The following is a 19,577-nucleotide window of genomic DNA, read 5'->3' on the forward strand; positions in this document are numbered from 1 at the left end:
AACAAACACTATATACGGGCAATATTTGTGTGTGTGTGTGTGTGTGTGTGTGTGTAAAGGTTGTTTTTGTCTTGATTTGTTGTGCAGAAGGTAAAAGAAAGGGAGAAAAGACAAAAAAACATTAGACCAGTTAGTGAGAAAAACAGAGTTGGAAAATGCCTAAATCAACCAACAGGATCAACTATAGTCAGAAAGAATATGTCAAAGTAATTTTGTTCAGGATTTTTCCCTTTATTAGAAAGTCAACAGTAGAGAGATGGCAGGAAATGAGGGGACAAAGAGAACAACACAGGTCGCCAGACTCAAACTGGGGATTATGTACAGTAGTTCACGGTTGTTGCCTTAAACCCCTGGACCACCAAGGTGCTCCTATGCCAAAGTATTTAACAGTACAAAAGCAGAAATGTTCATTTGCAGGATTAATGTGAAAATGTGAAAACAAATCATGTGAAAATGTCACAATTCAATTAGCAAGTCTACAGAATGATACACACAGGATGTGTCCAAGTGTGTAACCCTGTATTCTTGGGTTACAAAACAATGCATACTCTGCTATGTACAATCGATACTGTAACACAGAATATTTGGCTCTTTGTGTAACTGTTTCCTCATAGTAACACAGGACAGTTCAAGTGTTTGCTATTGACTTTAAAATACTTTCCTCTTTCTGATCTTTATTATTACCTTATTATGTTGTCCAGTGTAAGAAACATTACCTATCTGATACCTATATGGAGGGTTAAACATCCCATATTAATATTCCACTCACTGTTTGATTCTGTAACGTACAGGTGGTCATGTGTGGCTCTATTGGTTTTGCATTGTAATGACCTTGCCAAGGTTAGGGATTCCATTCAATGGGACCACACATACTGAAAATGTATGCAATTACTTTACCGGAAGGCACTCTGGATGAAGGCGCTGTCTGAATGGCATATGCTATGCATTATAGCAGCACATCTGCCCTTAACATCAGTAAAGGGCAGATGTGGAAAGAGAGAGTGAGAAGAAGGACAAGAAGAAAGGAGAGGAAGAAAGACATTTCAACAAGGCGACATTAAACATGGATGAACACCTTGTCACCTCAGTAACAAATACTGCATGTCAACTTGTTTTAACCTTTATTTATATATCATATCCTCCTTGGGAGATTCAGTGCATTTGTCAAAAAGCAAAAACATGGTGCCAAATGTCTCCAACTGAACATTTTTTGGACCTTATCATCCCTAAATCTACACTGTAGCTTTGTGGCACATAATGTAAGCACCCTGATGATGCAGAAACAGAAGTTTTTTTTATAACATGTAGCCTACAATGCGAAAAATAGAAAACCTGTAGAGAGCATGAACATTAGATGTAAGAAAGGATGCAGCGAGAGACAGGTAGAGAGACAGTTCGTATCTGGGTTACTCTGGCCTCACATCTCTCCACTGCAGATGAATATTAATAAGGAGTTATTAATATCTGCTGCCTGCACTGTGTGTGTGAATATGTGTGTATGCGAGGTCGGCATGGAGGCGCAGTGTGAACAAGCCTTAATTCCTCCTCCTCTCGCTTCTCCTCCTTCTCCTCCCTCTTCTACGCAACCCGTGTCTCGATCGGCTCTCGCTCTTCTCTCCTCCTCCTCCTCGTTGCTCGCTCTGACTTTTCTCTTTTTCACAAGTTCTTTGTTTTTCTCTTCTTCGTTTCTTTCTTTCGCTCTCACTTGCATCACCCCCACATTCGTTCTTCCCGTCTATCACGGCTCCTTATGTTTCAAGCAGCACTGGTTTTGTCATTTATCAGAGCAGTGACTTAATTTTCAGCTATTCTTCAGCTATCTGATACATTTCCTCCATTAGAATTATCTAAAGAAGAAAATGTATCTGTGTCTGTATCTGTTACAGCAATGGATTAGATCATGACTCTGTACCTGTATGTTCTAAGCTGTTTGTACAAAGCACTGACATCAGCATTGAAACTAGTATTGCTGCAGTCATACATTTTTTGCAGTGAGTTGTACTGTACATCACTTAGATGACATTTGATACACTTACTGCCTGCCTTCGATCCTTACAGTCTTAACTGTTGGCTGTTTCAAGACTTTAAATGTCCTCAACTGTTCATGTTTTTACATCTAGTCTTACATCAAGTCTAAGGATTTTCACTTACCAGGAACTTGCACCCTGAGTTGACATGAAAAAAATAAGACCTTGTTGGAATTGGCTCAGTCTATTCAACTAGCCAGCCAAGGGGGTTATTTGACTCGACTTCTGAAGTAAAAGAAAACGCTTAACACCATTCAGTCTTATCTTTAGCTCAAAGTTAGCCCTCTGATGATTTGTTGTAGCATGTCGTTGTTATAGCAATTGTCTCTTGATTGGGGATAAATGACAATTAGCTACGTTTTATGGTCCCCGGGGGCTGCTTTGATTAATTTCCTGAAGCTTCAGCATTTAACATGAAAAACTGCCATTGTGGAGATTTTTTTTTAATACAATAATGTGGGTGGGGGGGACAATGAAAATTCAATGATTTGTCCTTCGATCAAGTCACAATCTTGATTTTGTAGCATTATATTATTTTCTTGAGAGAAACTGACATATAAAACACCCATATAACAATAAATCCATATATTAGAGTCTCATTTTTTTATTATATGATTCAAATACCAACAGTCCAATCCTTCCTGACCTCCTGAGAGTATGAAGACGCCAACCAATCAGCTGCTTCAGAACTATGATTGACAGCATTAGGGCCGGGCTAGGCTGTAATAAACCAGAGAGTCCAGATGACAGTGAGCAATGTGCTGTTGAATACCGACCACGAGTGCATAATTCATACACACGTATTCCCTTGACATGTTACTGCCATATCTATCTCATGTGTGGAGGAGCGTGCACACAAACACGCACAGACTTCCTCGTTTCCCTTACACTTCACTTTCCACCTCAAGTAGTACGCTACAGTTTAATGAATAAATCCATATACGACTGGCTTTTTACAGCCAGCATTCGCAGCTTTGAGAAGTGCAAGAGCAGTGAGGCTCTTGTGAGAAATGAATGTTGAGTAGCACATATACCTGTAGCTGTTTTGTTGTTAGAATGACCTCATTTATAACAAAAAAAGTAAATGTGCCTTCCTATCAGGTCTTTATGTCGACAAGGCAAAATAGGACAAACAACCTCGATTGTAACAGGCAGAGGTGTGTTTATCACTTGGTAGCATTCAGATAAATGAGAAGCACTTTGTTTTCAATGTACAGTAAATGAGCAAGAATTTGCCTTGACAACAGGCCATCCGTTTGTCCATTAATGGTGAATATTCGGCAGGTGTGAACATACAATATGATAAGTTTTCAATTTAGTTGGTTGTCATGTTTGTTTAGCCAGCCGCTTTGGTCCGATCACAAGCATGTGATTTACCACTTTGTGTGTTTTTCTTGTAAATTGCATGCATGTCCTGCTCATGCTGTGAGAGCTCTGTGTGTGTGTGTATGTGTGTGTGTGCCCACATCTGTGTCAGCGCATACTGTAATCGTCTGCTGGGAGGGTCATAGATCAAGGGGAGCAGGTGTGTGTGTGTGTGTGTGTGTGTTTTCTCTTTCCAGGGGAGCAGGTGTATATGTGTGCACGAGTGTGCGCTTGTATGTGTGTGCGAGAGCGCATGTGTGTGTGTGTCGAGGGGAGCAGGTGTGTCTGTGTGGTGTGCTCACTCGGCCACATAATGGGCACATATGGACAGAGAGAGAGACAAATGAGAGACGCGCTCACACACACACACACACATATGCGCACAAAAACACACACAGGCTATGTAAGCATACAAAATTCATGCGCATTCATGTACACAACTGATACAGAAGAGCTCTTACTCTGCTTTTGGGTTTGTACATACACACTTAACGTGTGTATGTGTGTGTGTGTGTGTGTATGTGTGTGTGTGTGTGAGTGAGTGGATGACACATAAACTGGATAAAAATAGTATTATGCTTATAACCGGTATTTATGATGACAGTGATAATGAGAGTTAAGGATGAAGGGATGTCACACAAACCCTAAAAAACACAGAAGCAGTGGCAATCACAGTTGTTATGCCAAAAAATGAAACCAGAGTTCACATCCATTATGCTGTTTCATGCTTTATTTTTAGAATGCGCAGCTTTTTATGATTGATAAAAGTGATTGTTAAAGACAAGCGAGGAAGCAACTGTCTTGCGGATCCGATCAGCGATAGTCTGGCTTACTTTTTTTTTTTTCCAGCTATACAGAGAGTCGAGAGCAAGGGAGAGAATAATTGTCAGCTATTTGAAAATGACAGAGTGAAGTGATGAGAGAAAGAGTGAGAAGCAGTGAAGCAAGAGAGATAGAGAAAAATGGAGAGATGAGGAGGGCTAGATTGATGGGAGGAAGGAGGAAGGGTGCGCGGCTGAAAATGAACTTGTCCGCTGCTGGAGAGCCAATGGAGGGAGTGACAGCTATATAGATTAGAGAGAAAAGAGGGAGAAGAGGAAAGAGAGGTGGTATGGGGAAGAAGGAAAGGGGGGGTTGGGGTGAGGGTGGGGACTGTTAATAGGTATGGAGGGATGAAGAGGAAGTAGATGATGGAAGGAGAGAGTGGAAGGGTAGAGGAGAGAAGAAGGTTGTTGACTATTGATGTGAGATAGGAACGGGGAGATGGATGAGGGATTTGGCAACGATGACGAAGAAGAGGAAAAAGAGGACGAGGAGGATAAGAGAGATGTAGGACTAGAGAGGAAGCAGAGAGAGAGAGAGAGAGAGAGAGAAAAGAGGTACAGTAGAGAAAAAGAGGTCATGTTTCAGAGGAAAGGACAATTCAGCTGGGATGGCAGATGACTGGACTGTTGTGTATGTGTGTGTGTGTGTGTCCTGCATTGCTCAGGCCAAATTTTCAGGACCTTGATAAGTCTGTTAATAAGATTTGTGTTCTTTTAAAGATGCAGGATTAGAGCTGCTGTAAGACGAGGGCCCTCTGCGTGTTTGTGTGCGTGTCTGCATGCGTGTGTCCCCCCATTAATTAGTGTCTGATCAGGTGTCATCATCAGTTAATTGACTGATAATTACATCATCACTGTCCACCCAAATAGATTCCTGTTGGGATGAGTGGAGAAGAAGGAAAAAGCAGATGGAGAAGGAGAGAAAGAGAGATGAGACAGACACAGATAAAGAAAAGGAAAAATGTGAAGGGCACAGAAAGGAGATGACATGAGAGACTAATTTAGGGTGGGATAATCTGATTGGTCCACTTTTCTGTCTGTTATCTGGTCGAGCAGAGCAACTTGAGACTTTGGAAGTCTGAATGAGGTTTTTCTAAGTGTTCAGTAATGCAGTTTTCGCTGCTGTAATTTGTACTGGAACTGTGTTTTGTTGGTAAGCAATATTAGACGGAACAATTTGCAGTATACTCTTTGTGTGTGTGTGTGTGTGTGTGTGTGTGTGTGTGTGTGCCAATGACATTTTACGGCAGAGTGCTTGGAGTTGCAGTGATAGCATCTCTCTCCAGTCTTTATCATTAAGTAGATAACAGCTCCACTGACTTGAGTTTGTATCACAACTCATTACAGTCTGCAGTTCAGTTCACAGTGAAGTTCAGCTGCAGTTAGGTTCACTTCAAGTTCAGTTGAAGTGAAAGCTGACTGTTTTTTTACAGTATTATGACTGATGATGCTGTGCTTAGGTGCTGTCAGTCTCACTGACAGTGGTTTGTACACATTTCAAGGAAAACTCGGTTTTAATTTATCATTATATACATCCTCTGCAAGTGTATTGCTGGTTGCAGACTGCATATTTTAAATGCCCTGCACACCCACAGAGGTGTTTTCAATTATCCTGGTGGATCAGACTTCTGCTCAGGTTGAAAGTGGGAAGCGCTATGTTGTGCATTACTTAAGGTTGCTGGACTTCCTATAATGACAAAGGTTGAATTTGTCACGCACTAACAGGTGCAACAAAGTCAACAAGAGAGCGATCAGTCAAGCACAGTCTTCTTTACATGCCTGCACAGCCCTGAGAAGAGGTTTAATCAGCCAAAATAATTAGAATCACCTGTGGTGATTTACCATGAGTGTGCTGGGCCTTTAAAATGCCCTTTTGTAAGTGTGACATATCTTTTTCATGGAAGACATGTCACACAGTAGGAAGAGCACAGGTGTGAATAATAAAATATAAAATTAATGAGTTCCATTTAGCTGCTTCTCTTTCAGGGTCCTATTATTGCACATGCAGTCTTAGTGTCACACTGCCATGACTTACTGGGACTGAATGTAACAGAGCCATCGTTAATGTTATTAGTAACACCTGTGTTTTTTCCCACTATGGCAAGATGAGCTGGTTGCTGTGAAAAAGACATATTGCATTATGTAAAAATGCAAAAAGCATTATACATTTAAAAAATCAAATAAAACACAAAAAAAGGCCTCAAATAGTATATAAAGGGGTGTATAAAGGGGAAAACTACTAACTGTAGTACTGCTAGAGCAATTACTGTACAGTGGGAGTAGTTTTTACTGTAGTACTTTCACCATCAGTGACTGTAGATTAATGTTGCCATTGACTGCAGTGCTTTAAGAATATCAATTTAAGTGTATTACACCCATATTGTTCTATTAGACCTATATTTACTGTAGTAAAACATTAACTGAAAAAGAGCTACAGTCTTTGACTATAATACTATAGCATTTTATCGATTGACTGAAGTACTGTGGAAGCCTTTGTCTGTGGTTTTTACTAACATCATTGACAGTAATACTATTAGAGTGAATTAGTATTAAATATTTTTGACTGTCATATGATGGATGGATGAATGATTGGATTAAGTCTTGTCACTCATGGTTAAGCACCATAGCCCTCCACTCATTTTTCTCAACAATGCTCTTTCCCTCTTTTTCCCTCTTTATACGCCCCCCCCTCCACTTTGTTTTTCTCTCAATCTTGTAACCTCCTCCTATATCCACCCCCCACCTCCTGCTCTCTATACTTTCTTCATCCAATTTTCCTTTTCTTCTTCCATCCCTTCAACCTTCCCTTCTCCTCTCTTTCCCCTTCAGTCAGAATCATATTTCCACGGGCTGATGCCCCCTCCCTCCTGCAGTATAAAGAGCTGCTAATGGAATTATAGTCAGTCACATCAGCACACAGTCTATCGTACAACAGGCACACGCACACACACGCTGCATGACTGTGCATATGTATGTGAAAGGACAGACACACCGAGAGGCACGCGGTCAGACAGACAGATTAGTGAGCTCAGTATTATTAAAGTTTTACTCCCCTCTAATCCTCACATACATGCAGCTCACACACACACACATACAGTACTTACAAACACACACTCTCAGTGGGGTACACCCTGTGAGAGGGGCAGGCAGTGTGAGATAAACTGATCACGCAGCAGTACAATATGCTGAAAGTGATTATGTGTGTGTCTGTGTGTGTGTGTTTGTGAGAGATAGTGAGAAAAAGAGAGAGATGATGATGTGCAAGAGCAGTCAGGAAGCAGATATTAACTCACACTGGAGTAGATGGGGGAGAGAAAGAGGAAGATTTTTTTTTTCCTGTATGGAGCAGCATCTGGGACAATACTGGATGCAGTTTAAATGTGTGTGTGCGTGTGTGTGTGTGTGTGTGTGTGTGTGTGTGTGTGTTTTCATGCTTGTATATATATATAAAAGGAAAGTTTGCTATTGAATTTCAGGTTCTTTACTTTTAAAGAAATCACATAAAGCCGAAAAAAACCTCTAAAATTATTCCCAGAGTTTAGGGATCATTAGGAAAATATAGTTACAGCCAAGTAATAAGATGAAAGAAATGCTCCTAATTGAAACCTCAGTGGTACAGTATTTCCCATAAGGCACAGCTGCTTCTGATACCAAATGACTTCACTGCTGGTGAATGTAAAGAGCACCTCCTTGGGCACTGGGCTATCGCTTTATTCAAGACACGCTACTCCTAAATATTTGCAGATGTGTCTTGTGTTGTTGTTTAGTTAGTGCATTTGTTTTAAGACTACCTTTAGGGTATTCCAGTTGTACTGATAATAATAAAGTGTATTTATGTAGCACTTTTCTGAGCAAATATTACTAAGTGCTTGACATAAAACAGAGGAAAAAAAAAACCCAAATCACAGGAATAAAACCAGCAAACAGCAATATCAATAAAACGAGTCATAACATAAAATTCCTACATGCTGAGTATTAAAACAGTATCAAGAATCAGGCATAAAACAAAAAATATAAGCATTAAGTATAATAATACTTATTATTATATAAGTATAATAAAATATAAGTATTAAAAGGCTATTTAATGAAAATGAGAGACTGATCACATTAGCAGCCAGCAGGTTTCTATGTCAGAGGATGTTACTCACTTGTAGCCCATAAAGTACCTCAATAATATTAGTTTTGGGACTGGTTTGTGACTAGCTTTTGCAGTGGCAAGTAAAATAAGGTATTACAATTGAGAAATCAATAATTACATCAGAGCGACTCTGTTGTGTTATCGTAGGAAGTTGGTAAGAAAGATTGACTTTCATTTAACATTAGCTAGCTAGTTCAGGAGGAGCAGCTCGTGACGGTTAGCTTGGCGCGGAGAGGCAGCTGCTAGCTGCTAACTTACACCAAAAGTTGAGGAAAATATCTTCTGGTAACCTCAAAATTGTCTTTTTGACATTTTAAGTATTGTTAGCTGGCTAGTAAGTTGTGTTTGCTGTAACAAGCCTGCAGTGCGATAAAGCGCTGCGATGCGATAAAGGGGTGCTAAGCTAGCTGCTCATTAGTAGGCTAAATCCAATGCTAGGCTGTCTTACTTAGTGTCTTGCTACTTTATGCTTATACCTTAACTACATTTTGGTGACAAATTTTATACTCTACTGCTCCACTACATGATTTGAAATCTGTATCAACTGGTTACTTTTTATTATTGAAATTCTGTCCAAAACATATGATGCATTTCTTTAAGTTAGCCCCACCCAACGTTTTAGAAAGTTGTTAAAATTAACACTAATTAGCTCCACTTTGACCAGCTACAATATATGAAAATGCTGCTTACACTGATAATAATATTAATACTAAAATAATCAATGTTTAAGAGTACAATAGTGACAGAAGCTATTCTACTGCATTGAGGACAGTTACTTTTAATATTACAGATGTATATTAAGTTTTATTTGAATAAGTTAAATGCTTGTAGACACATGGATTCACTGACAAAGTATTCTTATCCTTATCCCACTGTATATTTAATTTTGTTAGTTTCCTGGTGTATGTGGCTTGAAGTAATCCTCATGGATAAATATTGTACATACACATAAATAAAACATGATTTAGCAGAGAATCAGCCATTTTGGTGCTGTGCTTTATGGAAATTATCAGCAAAGTTGGAAGGTGTGTTTTACCAGTCAGATGGCAGTGAGTGAAATGAAGAGAGGGGAGGTCAGAGGTCACAGGCTAGAGGTTGGTGTGACATATTACACACATGCTGTGAGCCTCTTACTGCAGTATATTTGTGTGTGTTGGGTCACACAATACTTTTGGTATGATACATTTCACATCGTTGTCTTGACATGACTATAGGCAATCAACATTTGAAGTTAGATGCCTCTGCGTTGTGTGTGTATGTGTGTGTGTGTGTGTGTGTGTGATACGCACAGGATCTGATGTAATGTTCCTGTAATGATCCTGCCATCATCCAGTGGGAGTGCATATGTAGAAACTTATAGCTCTGAAGTGAGAGGAATGGGATTTTAGCGGATATTGTAACCGCCCTGTAATCGTACTAAGCATACGGGATAAGTCTATCTTGCCTCCTCTCTCTAACCCCTGCTCATCTCTTTCTCACTTTCTCCTCTTTCTCTCTCTCTTCTCCTTATCTCTGTTGTAACAGCGAGGGTTGGATTAACTTTACAGGGGTTCTTGAAGTTTTGTATTTTCTGAAAAGTGGCTTTGCACTTTATGGGATTTGTGAATTTGACATTAGGAATTACATTTGGTCAAACATGATTTCATTCGAAATCAGCATATTGATGTTACTCCAAGTACTAATGAAAATACTGAAGGCATAGATCTGTCACTGCCAAGATGAGTATTTCTATTTCCACATGTGCTAAAAAAAAATTTATGAATTTATGGCACTGTAACATATTGTACTGTATTCAGTGAATGGCATATTTTATAACTGGTAGCTATATACATTAGGCTAAATACATGAACACAAGTGGTTCTGTCCTCAAACATGGTATTATCAGTAACTGATATACTGCAGTTTCCCATGAAGCAACGCCGTTATTCTCTATTCTCAGGAACATTTAAAATTTCATGTGTATTTGCATGATTTGTTTTCGTGTTAATAACAATTTTTGTTGACACAAACGTAACACTAGCATGCATTGTCTTAAACCAGAAAATGGCACATTCACAGAGCGTGTAATCTGCTGCAGGGTGAGAGCGTTTGTAGAATCCTTGTTCAGATGTCAGAGTGAGGGGGGGGGGGGGGGGGGGAGCTGAGAGGATATTATAACTGTCTTTAATCTGGCTAAGCATACAGTATGGATAATCCGCTCTCTTTTACTTTTTCTCACTTAGTCTTATTCCTACAATTTGTCTGGCTGATACAACTATGTAATCTCACTGAGATTATTGTAATTCTGTCTTTTATTTCTCTCTAAGATTCCTGTTTTCTTTTATTTCACTGTATTGGTTGCCTGCAGTCTTGTAGTCTTACTTGTGCAGACTTGAGTAGACTCTGCATTTTACCCCGCTGACTGAATCTTTAGTCTTTGAAAAATAGAGTCATTATTACACAGTGTTTCCCCTAGGTTTACAGCTTTGGAGGGGCGGTGCCTGGGCGGGCGGTCGGGTGGTTGGGTTGAGTCCCGGGGTGGCGAAACTAGAGACATTTCTAAATGTCTTTTTCCATAAAGATGTTAACAACGACACAAAGGCAGTGTTTTGTGTTCTTCTAAAAGTTGTAGGGCTGTTTAAACTGCAAATGATTTCTTTATGCTTTGGATTTTAGACAAGGATCAATGACATAGGAACATATGACAATATGTAAAAAATATTTTTTAAATTTGATAAGAACAAACAATCTTGGAAAATCTGCATATTTTCTGTGAAAGATTAAATCATAGAAAAACTAATCCCATACCATTGTGTATTAAATATATAACAATGATAAGGAGACGTGAGCACAAAGATTAAGCATTAATCCAGCAGGTAAATTGCTGGTCTGTTGTGTTGTGCTCATGTTGAATGGACAGCGATATGCTTAGGAACTAAACAGTGTTCAGTTAGCTCTGTTGTACTTGCTTAACAGATGGTAGTATATGAGTCATCGGTCTGTTCAACGGAGTGACCCTTCAGTGACTGAAAAATATGCAGGGTTCACTAACGGATATGTCAACAATTCCAACACTCTTGAGGTCTCCAAAGTAAACAACCAAACTGTATCAAATTGAAACGCTGTATAAACTTCAAGAAAACAAGTGTGTTGTTAAAGCAAAGTGATTTGAAGGTTTACTGACTTGTGTTGTTTGCTAATTTTCTTTCCCCTCTTCCTCTTCTTTATCTCTCCACTTCAGGCTCCGACTACTCTCCCCCTCCCCCCCTTCCTCGCCCTCCTCCCCCCGGCCTGACCAACGAGCACAGTGGCGGAGGTAGCCACGGAGACCATGGTGGAGGAGGGGGCGGGGTCAATCACGGGGTGGGCGTGGTTGGCCTTGCCCCGGAGCACATCCCCACGCCGGGAGCGGCCCTGAGCTGGCAAGCAGCCATTGATGCCGCGCGGCAGGCGAAGATGATGGGCAACGCCGCATCGGGTGGAGGGGCGGGGCTTGGATTGGGAGGCGGGCCCATCTCCACAGCAAGCTCCACGCAAAGGAAGAGACAACACTACAGCTCCAAGCCCAAGAAACAGACCACAACAACAGCCACGAGGCCGCCGCGAGCCCTTCTCTGCCTCACGCTCAAGAACCCCATCCGCAGGGCCTGCATCAGCATCGTAGAATGGAAGTATCCTTTAACTAACCATGAGGGCAGGTTTGTTTTTACACTGCTTGCAATATGGAATCACATTCAACACTTTCAAGAGAGTGTCATGTTTATAAAGGTTAAACAGATGACATTCTTAATTAATTTTGTTGGATAGCCTGAAGGATACATGTTCAGAAGGATCTGTCCTCTTAAGCTCTTGCGGTACATGTTGTCCTCATTTTGAACTTACAAGATAGGGATAAATCAGGCAAACGAAAAAGCTCCTTTCTTCAAAACAAATTTTCTTCTTTCACATGTTCTATCTTAATGCGAGTGGGAATGACCGCCATTCAAAGATGAATAATGTAAAAAATGCAAAAGGTTTACCTCTAAAGTTGTGTTGAGACAGAACGTGAAGTGAATTTTTCGCACAGGGCGATGACATACAAGGTCCATGCAAAGATGCCAATTGACGCAAATATGTATGTGGGTGAGTTGAAAATGTTTCAACTTGAGCTAAAAATCTGCACGTATCGCAGGGCTTAATGAAGGTACTTCATCAACATACAGAGAGAAGAGGAGAGGGGGAAAACAGAGAGAGACTGGAGGGAAATATCGGAAAGAACTGGAATTTCTGGTGAGGTCTGAGTTCAGTCAGAGGCTGAACTGAACACAAACACAGAGGGACACTCCCTCAGACACAGTCTGTTGTTGGTGGCTTACAGCTAATGTACAGTAACGTATTTTGTCTGTTTGGGGCGAATAAACACAAATAATCCAGCAGTGAAACTCATATGAGTGTCTGAAGACACCATAAGGTTTACCTGCTCCTTTAAACAGAGTTACTTTGAGGAATGACTCCCTTGTGCCTCTCTCTCTCTCTTCTATCCCTTCTCCTCTTCTCTTTCTTAATCAATCTCTCTGTCCTCTGGCTTCAATATGTGTGATTCTATCCTCTCCACTCACTCATTGTAATCCCTCCTCCCCTTCCTCCTTCTTTTTCTTTTACTCTTTTCTCTCTTTCATCTTACATTCTTTTTTTTTTGTGTCCTCACAGGAGGATAAAATAAATTATGTCATTTTCACCCCTCCGTCACACCTCTCCCCAGCATATCTTCCTCCCCCAGCTCCAACCGCGTTCATCCTCTCTCCCCCAGGTCCATCCATGCCTCTATTCCTTCTATGTTCCATCCATCCTCCATCTCCACAACACTCCCTTCATTTATTATCCCTCTCCCCCCTTATGACTGTCCAAATCCCTTTATTCCTGCTGTTCCTCCACCCGTCCTTCCTTTCTACCCTTCCTCTTCTCTGGACTTTTTTCCCCCCTCTTTTTTAAGCCGCAGAACATAATGACTTGGGTTCCCTCAGGGTGAGATAGAGAGAGAGAAAGGGAGAGAGAGACAGAAATGGTCAGTGTCACAGTCAAAGTGATCTATAATAGGAGAGGGGTCCACATGAGCATCGACTCAGTCACACATAGTCCAGAGAGGGAAAAGGAGAGGAAGAGGAGGGGTCGGGGAAATGAGAAGGGCAGGGATGTGGGCAGGACATGGATGTCGACAGGAGAGATGATGGAGTGGAGTAGCTGAGGAGGGAGGGAGAGAGCGATCAAGGGGAGAATGGGAAAGGTAAACAAGAAAAATGACACAGCAGGGGGAGGGCAAATAATGAGTAAGGGAAGGAGGGAGGGAGGCAGAGAGGATAGGGGGCTCATTAGGGAGGAGAGGAGAGAAGCGAAAGGCGAATTGGTGAGGGAAGAGACAGTGAAGTTGAGGTGTGTGTAAAGATTTGCATTTGGAAGTGATCGGCTTAGAATAAATCACAGTTGATAACATTGTGGGCTATAATGAGGTACCATAGAAAAATACTGTTCGTTATAATTGTACACAACACATACTGTCGGTCTCTCCCACATAATGTGAGCTATCATACATTTTTTTAAGCCAAAAACTGACCTCTAAATGGGCTTTAAAGGAATTACACGTAGCGTCTTTTACATCTTTCTACTGAGGCTCTGAATATTAACAGTGACAACATATACTGTACATCCAATCAGAAATACCTGCAAAGCCACATTTTTTTCTCTTAGCCAACTCAAAAGATAAGTCTGGTGATGTTCTATATTTTTTTTATTGTCAACAAATTCCATGAAATCATCAAAACCATCGATGATTTGATCTAACAAACAAGTATTGTCTTTGTAGACAAGGCCTGATATAGTTTAATCCTCTCTGCCACAGGCTGCTATTGTCCAAAAACTTAAAACAGTCAATGAGCAACACTGTTGAACTGGATGATATGTTTCTTCATCACCATGAACATGGGCACCATAGGCGTTGCCTGGCCTGGGCATTCGGAGCTGTAACCCCAAAGATTTTTTCCTTTAGCCCCGAATAATTCTCCACTTTAAGTGGTTTGTCAGTAAAGAAGACAGAAGTGTTGTAATTTTGTATCATCAGTGAACAGAAATTAGGCAAGACCAATCAGAGAGGGTTTACAGGAAAATATGTGGAAATGTTCATATCTTTTTGGCTGACAGGTCTCTGTCAATTCTTCAATTGATGGGGTTACTATGCCAAATGCTAGCTCACACAGTCAGTCAGTGTGAGGAAAAAATTGATATATGAAGGTTTTAAGCTGAAGCAGTGACAAAAAATCTTCTCGAGTTCCAAGGTGAACATGATATGAGCAGAGCATAAGTTATATACAGCTAGCATACTTTGCATTGCACTGTAGCCAGCTAAACCATTAGCAAAGGTAGCTTAGTTGTGCCTCCCTTTGGCTAGTGAGACCAAATTAGCCTAGTCTCGTGTTAGATAGCCATAAAGTTTTATATTTTATTGGTCTGGTAATCCTACAAACAGTGATAATACCCGAGGCAAGTTTTATGACCAGTCCAACTTCTCTGATCATGTCATATACTGACAGTTAAGTTACCACAGCTTCCATAAAACAAAACTTTGAGACATCCAAGTGACTGGAATATTCATGTGCAGATTATATGATAAATCAAATTCAAAACCCTCCTTCCTGCTCCAGTTTTCCCCTTTTTATAAGCAATGTGTATCCCTGACATGCAAGAAAAAAAATGCATGGAGACAGTCTGTTTAGAAGTATGTCTTTAAAAGTTTTTTGATGGAAAAGAATCTGGGCTCAGCCCCTGATGGTTAACAGTCCGGCCAACGCCCCCGATGAACACCATAGTTTATTTCATATATTTTATATGTATGTCATAAACACTTGCTAGTGTAGCAAATGTGTTTTTATCCAGCACAGAAAATTCCTTAACAAATACACTATTTACTCCTGTTTGAGTAAAGTTTGCCAAAAACCACAGTGCCCCAACTCAGCCCAAAGTCCAATGGACTGGCTGAGTACCACAAACAGGGAGTGGAAGATCCGGAGTATTAAGAGACTGACATACATATTGTTGGTTTTGGTCTTTTCATGGATTTGTTGAAAATAACAAAAATACACAATATCACAATCCTTATCCCTAACAAAACACACACAAAAATGCAGAAACAGTTACGTCAACGCACAAGTAGCATTGTAACTATTAACAACATTTTTCTTATTGAATTTCGACTCTTTGGTCCTGCAGCCTTTGCAAACAGCAGGCTCTTGCGTTCACAACAATGTGCAATTTTTCATTACACACACATGATGGACATGTTTTCTTAAAAACTATTTTTTCCCATGGGAACAACTCTGCCTTTTCAAGTGAGTTTGCAATCTCCCTCCACGCTGTAAAGGGGTGAATACGTGCAATCTCCCTGCTGATCGTCATGTTTATTTGTATCAATTATCAAAAGTCATGATGTCAAAAGTGCACCTTAAACTGAACTGTCAAGCTGTGCTGATGTTGAAAAAGAAAAGAAAATTAATAGGGGGGGGATGTATAAACCCACAGGGTCATTGGAACAATCTTACCCAAAGACTGATGAGCATTCACATCATTTCCCACAATTCTCCATCACTCATTTAAATAGCTCTGAGGAGAGGGAGAGAGAGAAAGCTCTTAGGGAGAATGAGAGACAAGAAAGAGTGAAAAAGGTAAACATGATTGAATCTGAGCCGGAAGGAGCAGGAAGGAGCAAAACAGTAGCAAAATTATAGTAAATTTTGTCCTTCACTCATCTTGAAAAACCCCCATCAATCTGCCAATCTTTCTGTAATTGTTGTACATTGGGATGTCCTTCATAACTTCAGTTATCCTTCCTTCCTGTTTGAATGCAGCATGTGTTTGAACATTAGTATGTGGTTGCCTTTGTGTACTGTATGCATGCATTCCTGTAGTTATGCAATTATGTGCTGTTTGTATTCTATAGGCTTCGCCTGTGTGTGTACGCCTGTGTGTGTGTCCTGTATTCTGTGAGTACCTCAGTCTCTAGAGATAGCTGATCCGAAATCTTCCTCTCTTCCACCCTCTCTGTTACCATGACAACAGCTACTGCTCTCAACAGGTCGATGGGGCTTGTCTGAGCTCACACATACACATGCAAGCAAACACGCGCTCACATAAACACCCTTGGAGAACACACACATACTTAAACACAAATGATAAAAGACTGAAACACACACACACACACACACACACACACACACAGCACTTTCACAGGCTGTGTAATTATAGCATTTAAGCATTACCTGTACATTGCAAGGTCAGTGTGAGAGACAAAGAGAGAGCAGGTGCAAGTGTACATCTAAGTAGCATGTTCTCAATATGAAATCACACTAAGTGGTAGTTTTGAAAAGGTGTCATTGAGTGCATTTATACACGTGCACACACACACACACACTCGCTCGCAGTCTCCTTACTAACAGCTTATATATTGCATCAGGTCACATGAGGGGTTACACTATTTGTATGCATTTTCAACTCAGTCAGGAAAACAGATATATTTTCTCAATATAACACAGCAGAGTGTTGAGCTTGCTCTCTCAGATAATATCAGTATGTCCCAGGTCTCTTCTTTGGGTTTGTCAAGATGAGAGATTATCTGTGTTATTGTGAAATGCATGTGGTGTTTATATGAGCCAACTGCTGAATGCGGAGTATCTTAGGCAATAACAGCATCCTAGTGTGTATGTGGATGCACTCACAGTCTGACAATTTGTTGTATGCATCTACAGTTATCTTGTTAATATCCTGGATGTATATGTTAAATTCCAAAATGCCTCAGACAGCAGCTCCCTGGTGAATACTGCATCATGTCAGCTGTGTAACCTGCTGCGCTAACTGTTTGCTGATTAAATTCTTTTTTTAATTATTTCTGTTATTTATATCTGTCAGATCCCCCCCAGTTAGCTTTAGGCAAATCCTTACTACTAATATTTTTTTTCTGTCACGCCATTTAAGATGGATAATTTGCTATTGTTATGCTGATGAATGTATATTATTAAGAGGCTTGGTACATGGTTTGATTCTTTAGTCAGGCCTTCTGTATTTCATCCAATGTTGTTTTGCTCTCAAAAGTATAGCCGACAGTAGATTTATTATCATGTTGATGGAAGCAGACCTCAAGGGTTTTTTAAATTATGGGTCAGGAACCCAGAGTGAGTCACAGGCCTGTTTTTCTGTGGAACCCGCATGTCTGGAGTGTGTTTTAATGAGCCCCCGCTACAAGGGTGAGTGATTAACTTTGATGCATTTTGGTCCCAGGCTGAGTGAGCTGAATGATCTTGTGGCTGATGATGTTAAAGGGTCAATCCTTAATCCAAACATAAACAAAATACTAGCCCCACCATAAAAAGATAAATACGTTTTTTTCGTGTTTCTCTGTCTGCAGGGCTATTCCTGAAACAGTAGTTAAGGTTCTTAAATGGATTGCAGTTCTGTTTCTAGTGGGGCCACACACAGCAAAATTGCTAGTGTGATTATAGGTAGTACAAGATCGTTAAAGCTGTAAAGTTCACTTCTTATTTAAACTGAGACTTGGTTATTTATTTGTCCAGACAGTTTGATCACTCAATCTAGAAACCGTACTGGGTAATTTCAAAATATTCTTGGAGACAAGTAAAAAAAATCTTAATAAATCTAACTACAAAGCAAGGACTCTGTCTGTCTGTAAGTATGTGTGTCCTTCGCATATCTCGAGAACCATTCATCCGATCTACTTCACACTTGGTGACTGTATTGCTGGGGACCCAAGCAAGTGGTGTGTTGAATTTGGTGCAATTTGGACATGTGACACGTGCAATATTAATAAACTTTGAATAAACAAGTGATCAATGAGCCGCTCAGCTCTGCAGCAGCGGGGCCTCAGGGCTCTGTGACTGCATGTCATGAGCACAACCCGAGATCAAAGCTGTACAGCGAGTCAAAAAAGTATTTTCACATGGCATGCTTGGACATGCGACACATTTAATGTTAATAAACTTTGAACAAACAAGCGAACAGCGAGCCGCCTACTTCGGTGTCTGAGTGTGGAGTATACAGCGAAAACACGTTTGGAAAAGCAATACATGTAATATTAATAAACTATGAACAAACAAGCAAAGAGCGAGCTGCTCAGCTCTGTATGTTGTCCTGGTATGCTGTCTAGGAGTAAGGAAAGAGCGTGGTGTTGAAGTGGTGACCGTCCTCTGGAGTGGAGCAGTTCTCTAAATCAGGAAATGAATATGGATCAGTGTGAGTGGATATTATTACTTAGGATAAAATTTGATGATTTGGAAATTGCATAGGGCCTAACTGGAAATGGCTAAATTACATGCATAATAGTCAAATGACAAAGAAATTACTGAAAATATTGAGTGTGAGTGTTCATTAAACCCTCAAGTCCCTGTATGAGTTGTTTCCACCAAAAATGTATTTATGTTTCTGATTTTTTGTACTCCATAATAATAAAATTATAAGCATGAGCACAGCCAGCATGAGCTGTACAGCTAGTCAGAAAAGTTTTTCACATGGCGTGCTCTAAAAAGAGAAAAGTAGATAGCGAAAACACAGCTTTTAATCAAGAATGGACAGACTCTTAGGCTACTTCCCACAGGCAGTTCAAAATCAGTATGTCTCATATAAGCACAAATCTTTTAAGCAAACATACCCACTAAAATGATCCGATTGAAGCCACAGAAAAAAAAATTATCAAAGAGCCCAATATGATCAATCCACTTTATTTTAGGATGCACATTTTATACTTGAAATGAGAAAAAATTCACAATTACAGTACTTAACATACATGAATAGAATAATAATAGAATGTTAGTTTCTGTCATGTTGTTGGTGTATATACTCATTCACACCTGACATCCACAGTATTACTTTTTCTATGTGTTGAAGCAGCACTACCTGAGGCCAAACAATTGGCCCATTCCAAACCGGCACGTTTTGAATGGTAACTACACTAGTAAGAAGTAAATTGCAGATGTGGTTCTCCTCTCACATTGAGGTTATAAAATGGTTGAGTCACTCAACAAATTTATCTGTTATATTAATGACTCAGACTCTTACAGTGCCTATTTATAAATGTAATGATGATAAAAATCTGAAGTCATGACTCAAGAGTTACTAAGAAGTTAATCTTTGTGTACTTTAGCTACCATATAAGGCCTCCTGATGTAAATTTCAAGTATGCAAGTAGGATCAAATTGTTCAAGCAAAATA

At 40.1% G+C, this 19,577-nt stretch overlaps 1 protein-coding gene across 5 annotated transcripts in view; it reads left to right on the forward strand.

The window, feature by feature from the left end:
* The first annotated feature begins 11,574 nt into the window (after positions 1 to 11,574).
* The window catches only part of cacna1c (calcium channel, voltage-dependent, L type, alpha 1C subunit), a 147,822-nt gene continuing 139,819 nt past the window's right edge, over positions 11,575 to 19,577 (forward strand). For 4 of the 5 annotated variants that reach the window (XM_042402933.1, XM_042402934.1, XM_042402936.1 and 1 more), the window contains exon 1: positions 11,688 to 12,004. In XM_042402933.1, coding sequence (XP_042258867.1) covers positions 11,790 to 12,004 — 215 coding nt within the window. In that variant the 5' untranslated portion in view covers positions 11,688 to 11,789. Of the gene's footprint in view, positions 12,005 to 19,577 lie in introns of all 5 variants that reach the window. The other variant, XM_042402937.1, reaches the window with a different exon arrangement.

The sequence above is a fragment of the Thunnus maccoyii genome, chromosome 23 (genome assembly GCF_910596095.1).
Source record: "Thunnus maccoyii chromosome 23, fThuMac1.1, whole genome shotgun sequence".
Classification (NCBI taxonomy): Eukaryota; Metazoa; Chordata; class Actinopteri; order Scombriformes; family Scombridae; genus Thunnus; species Thunnus maccoyii.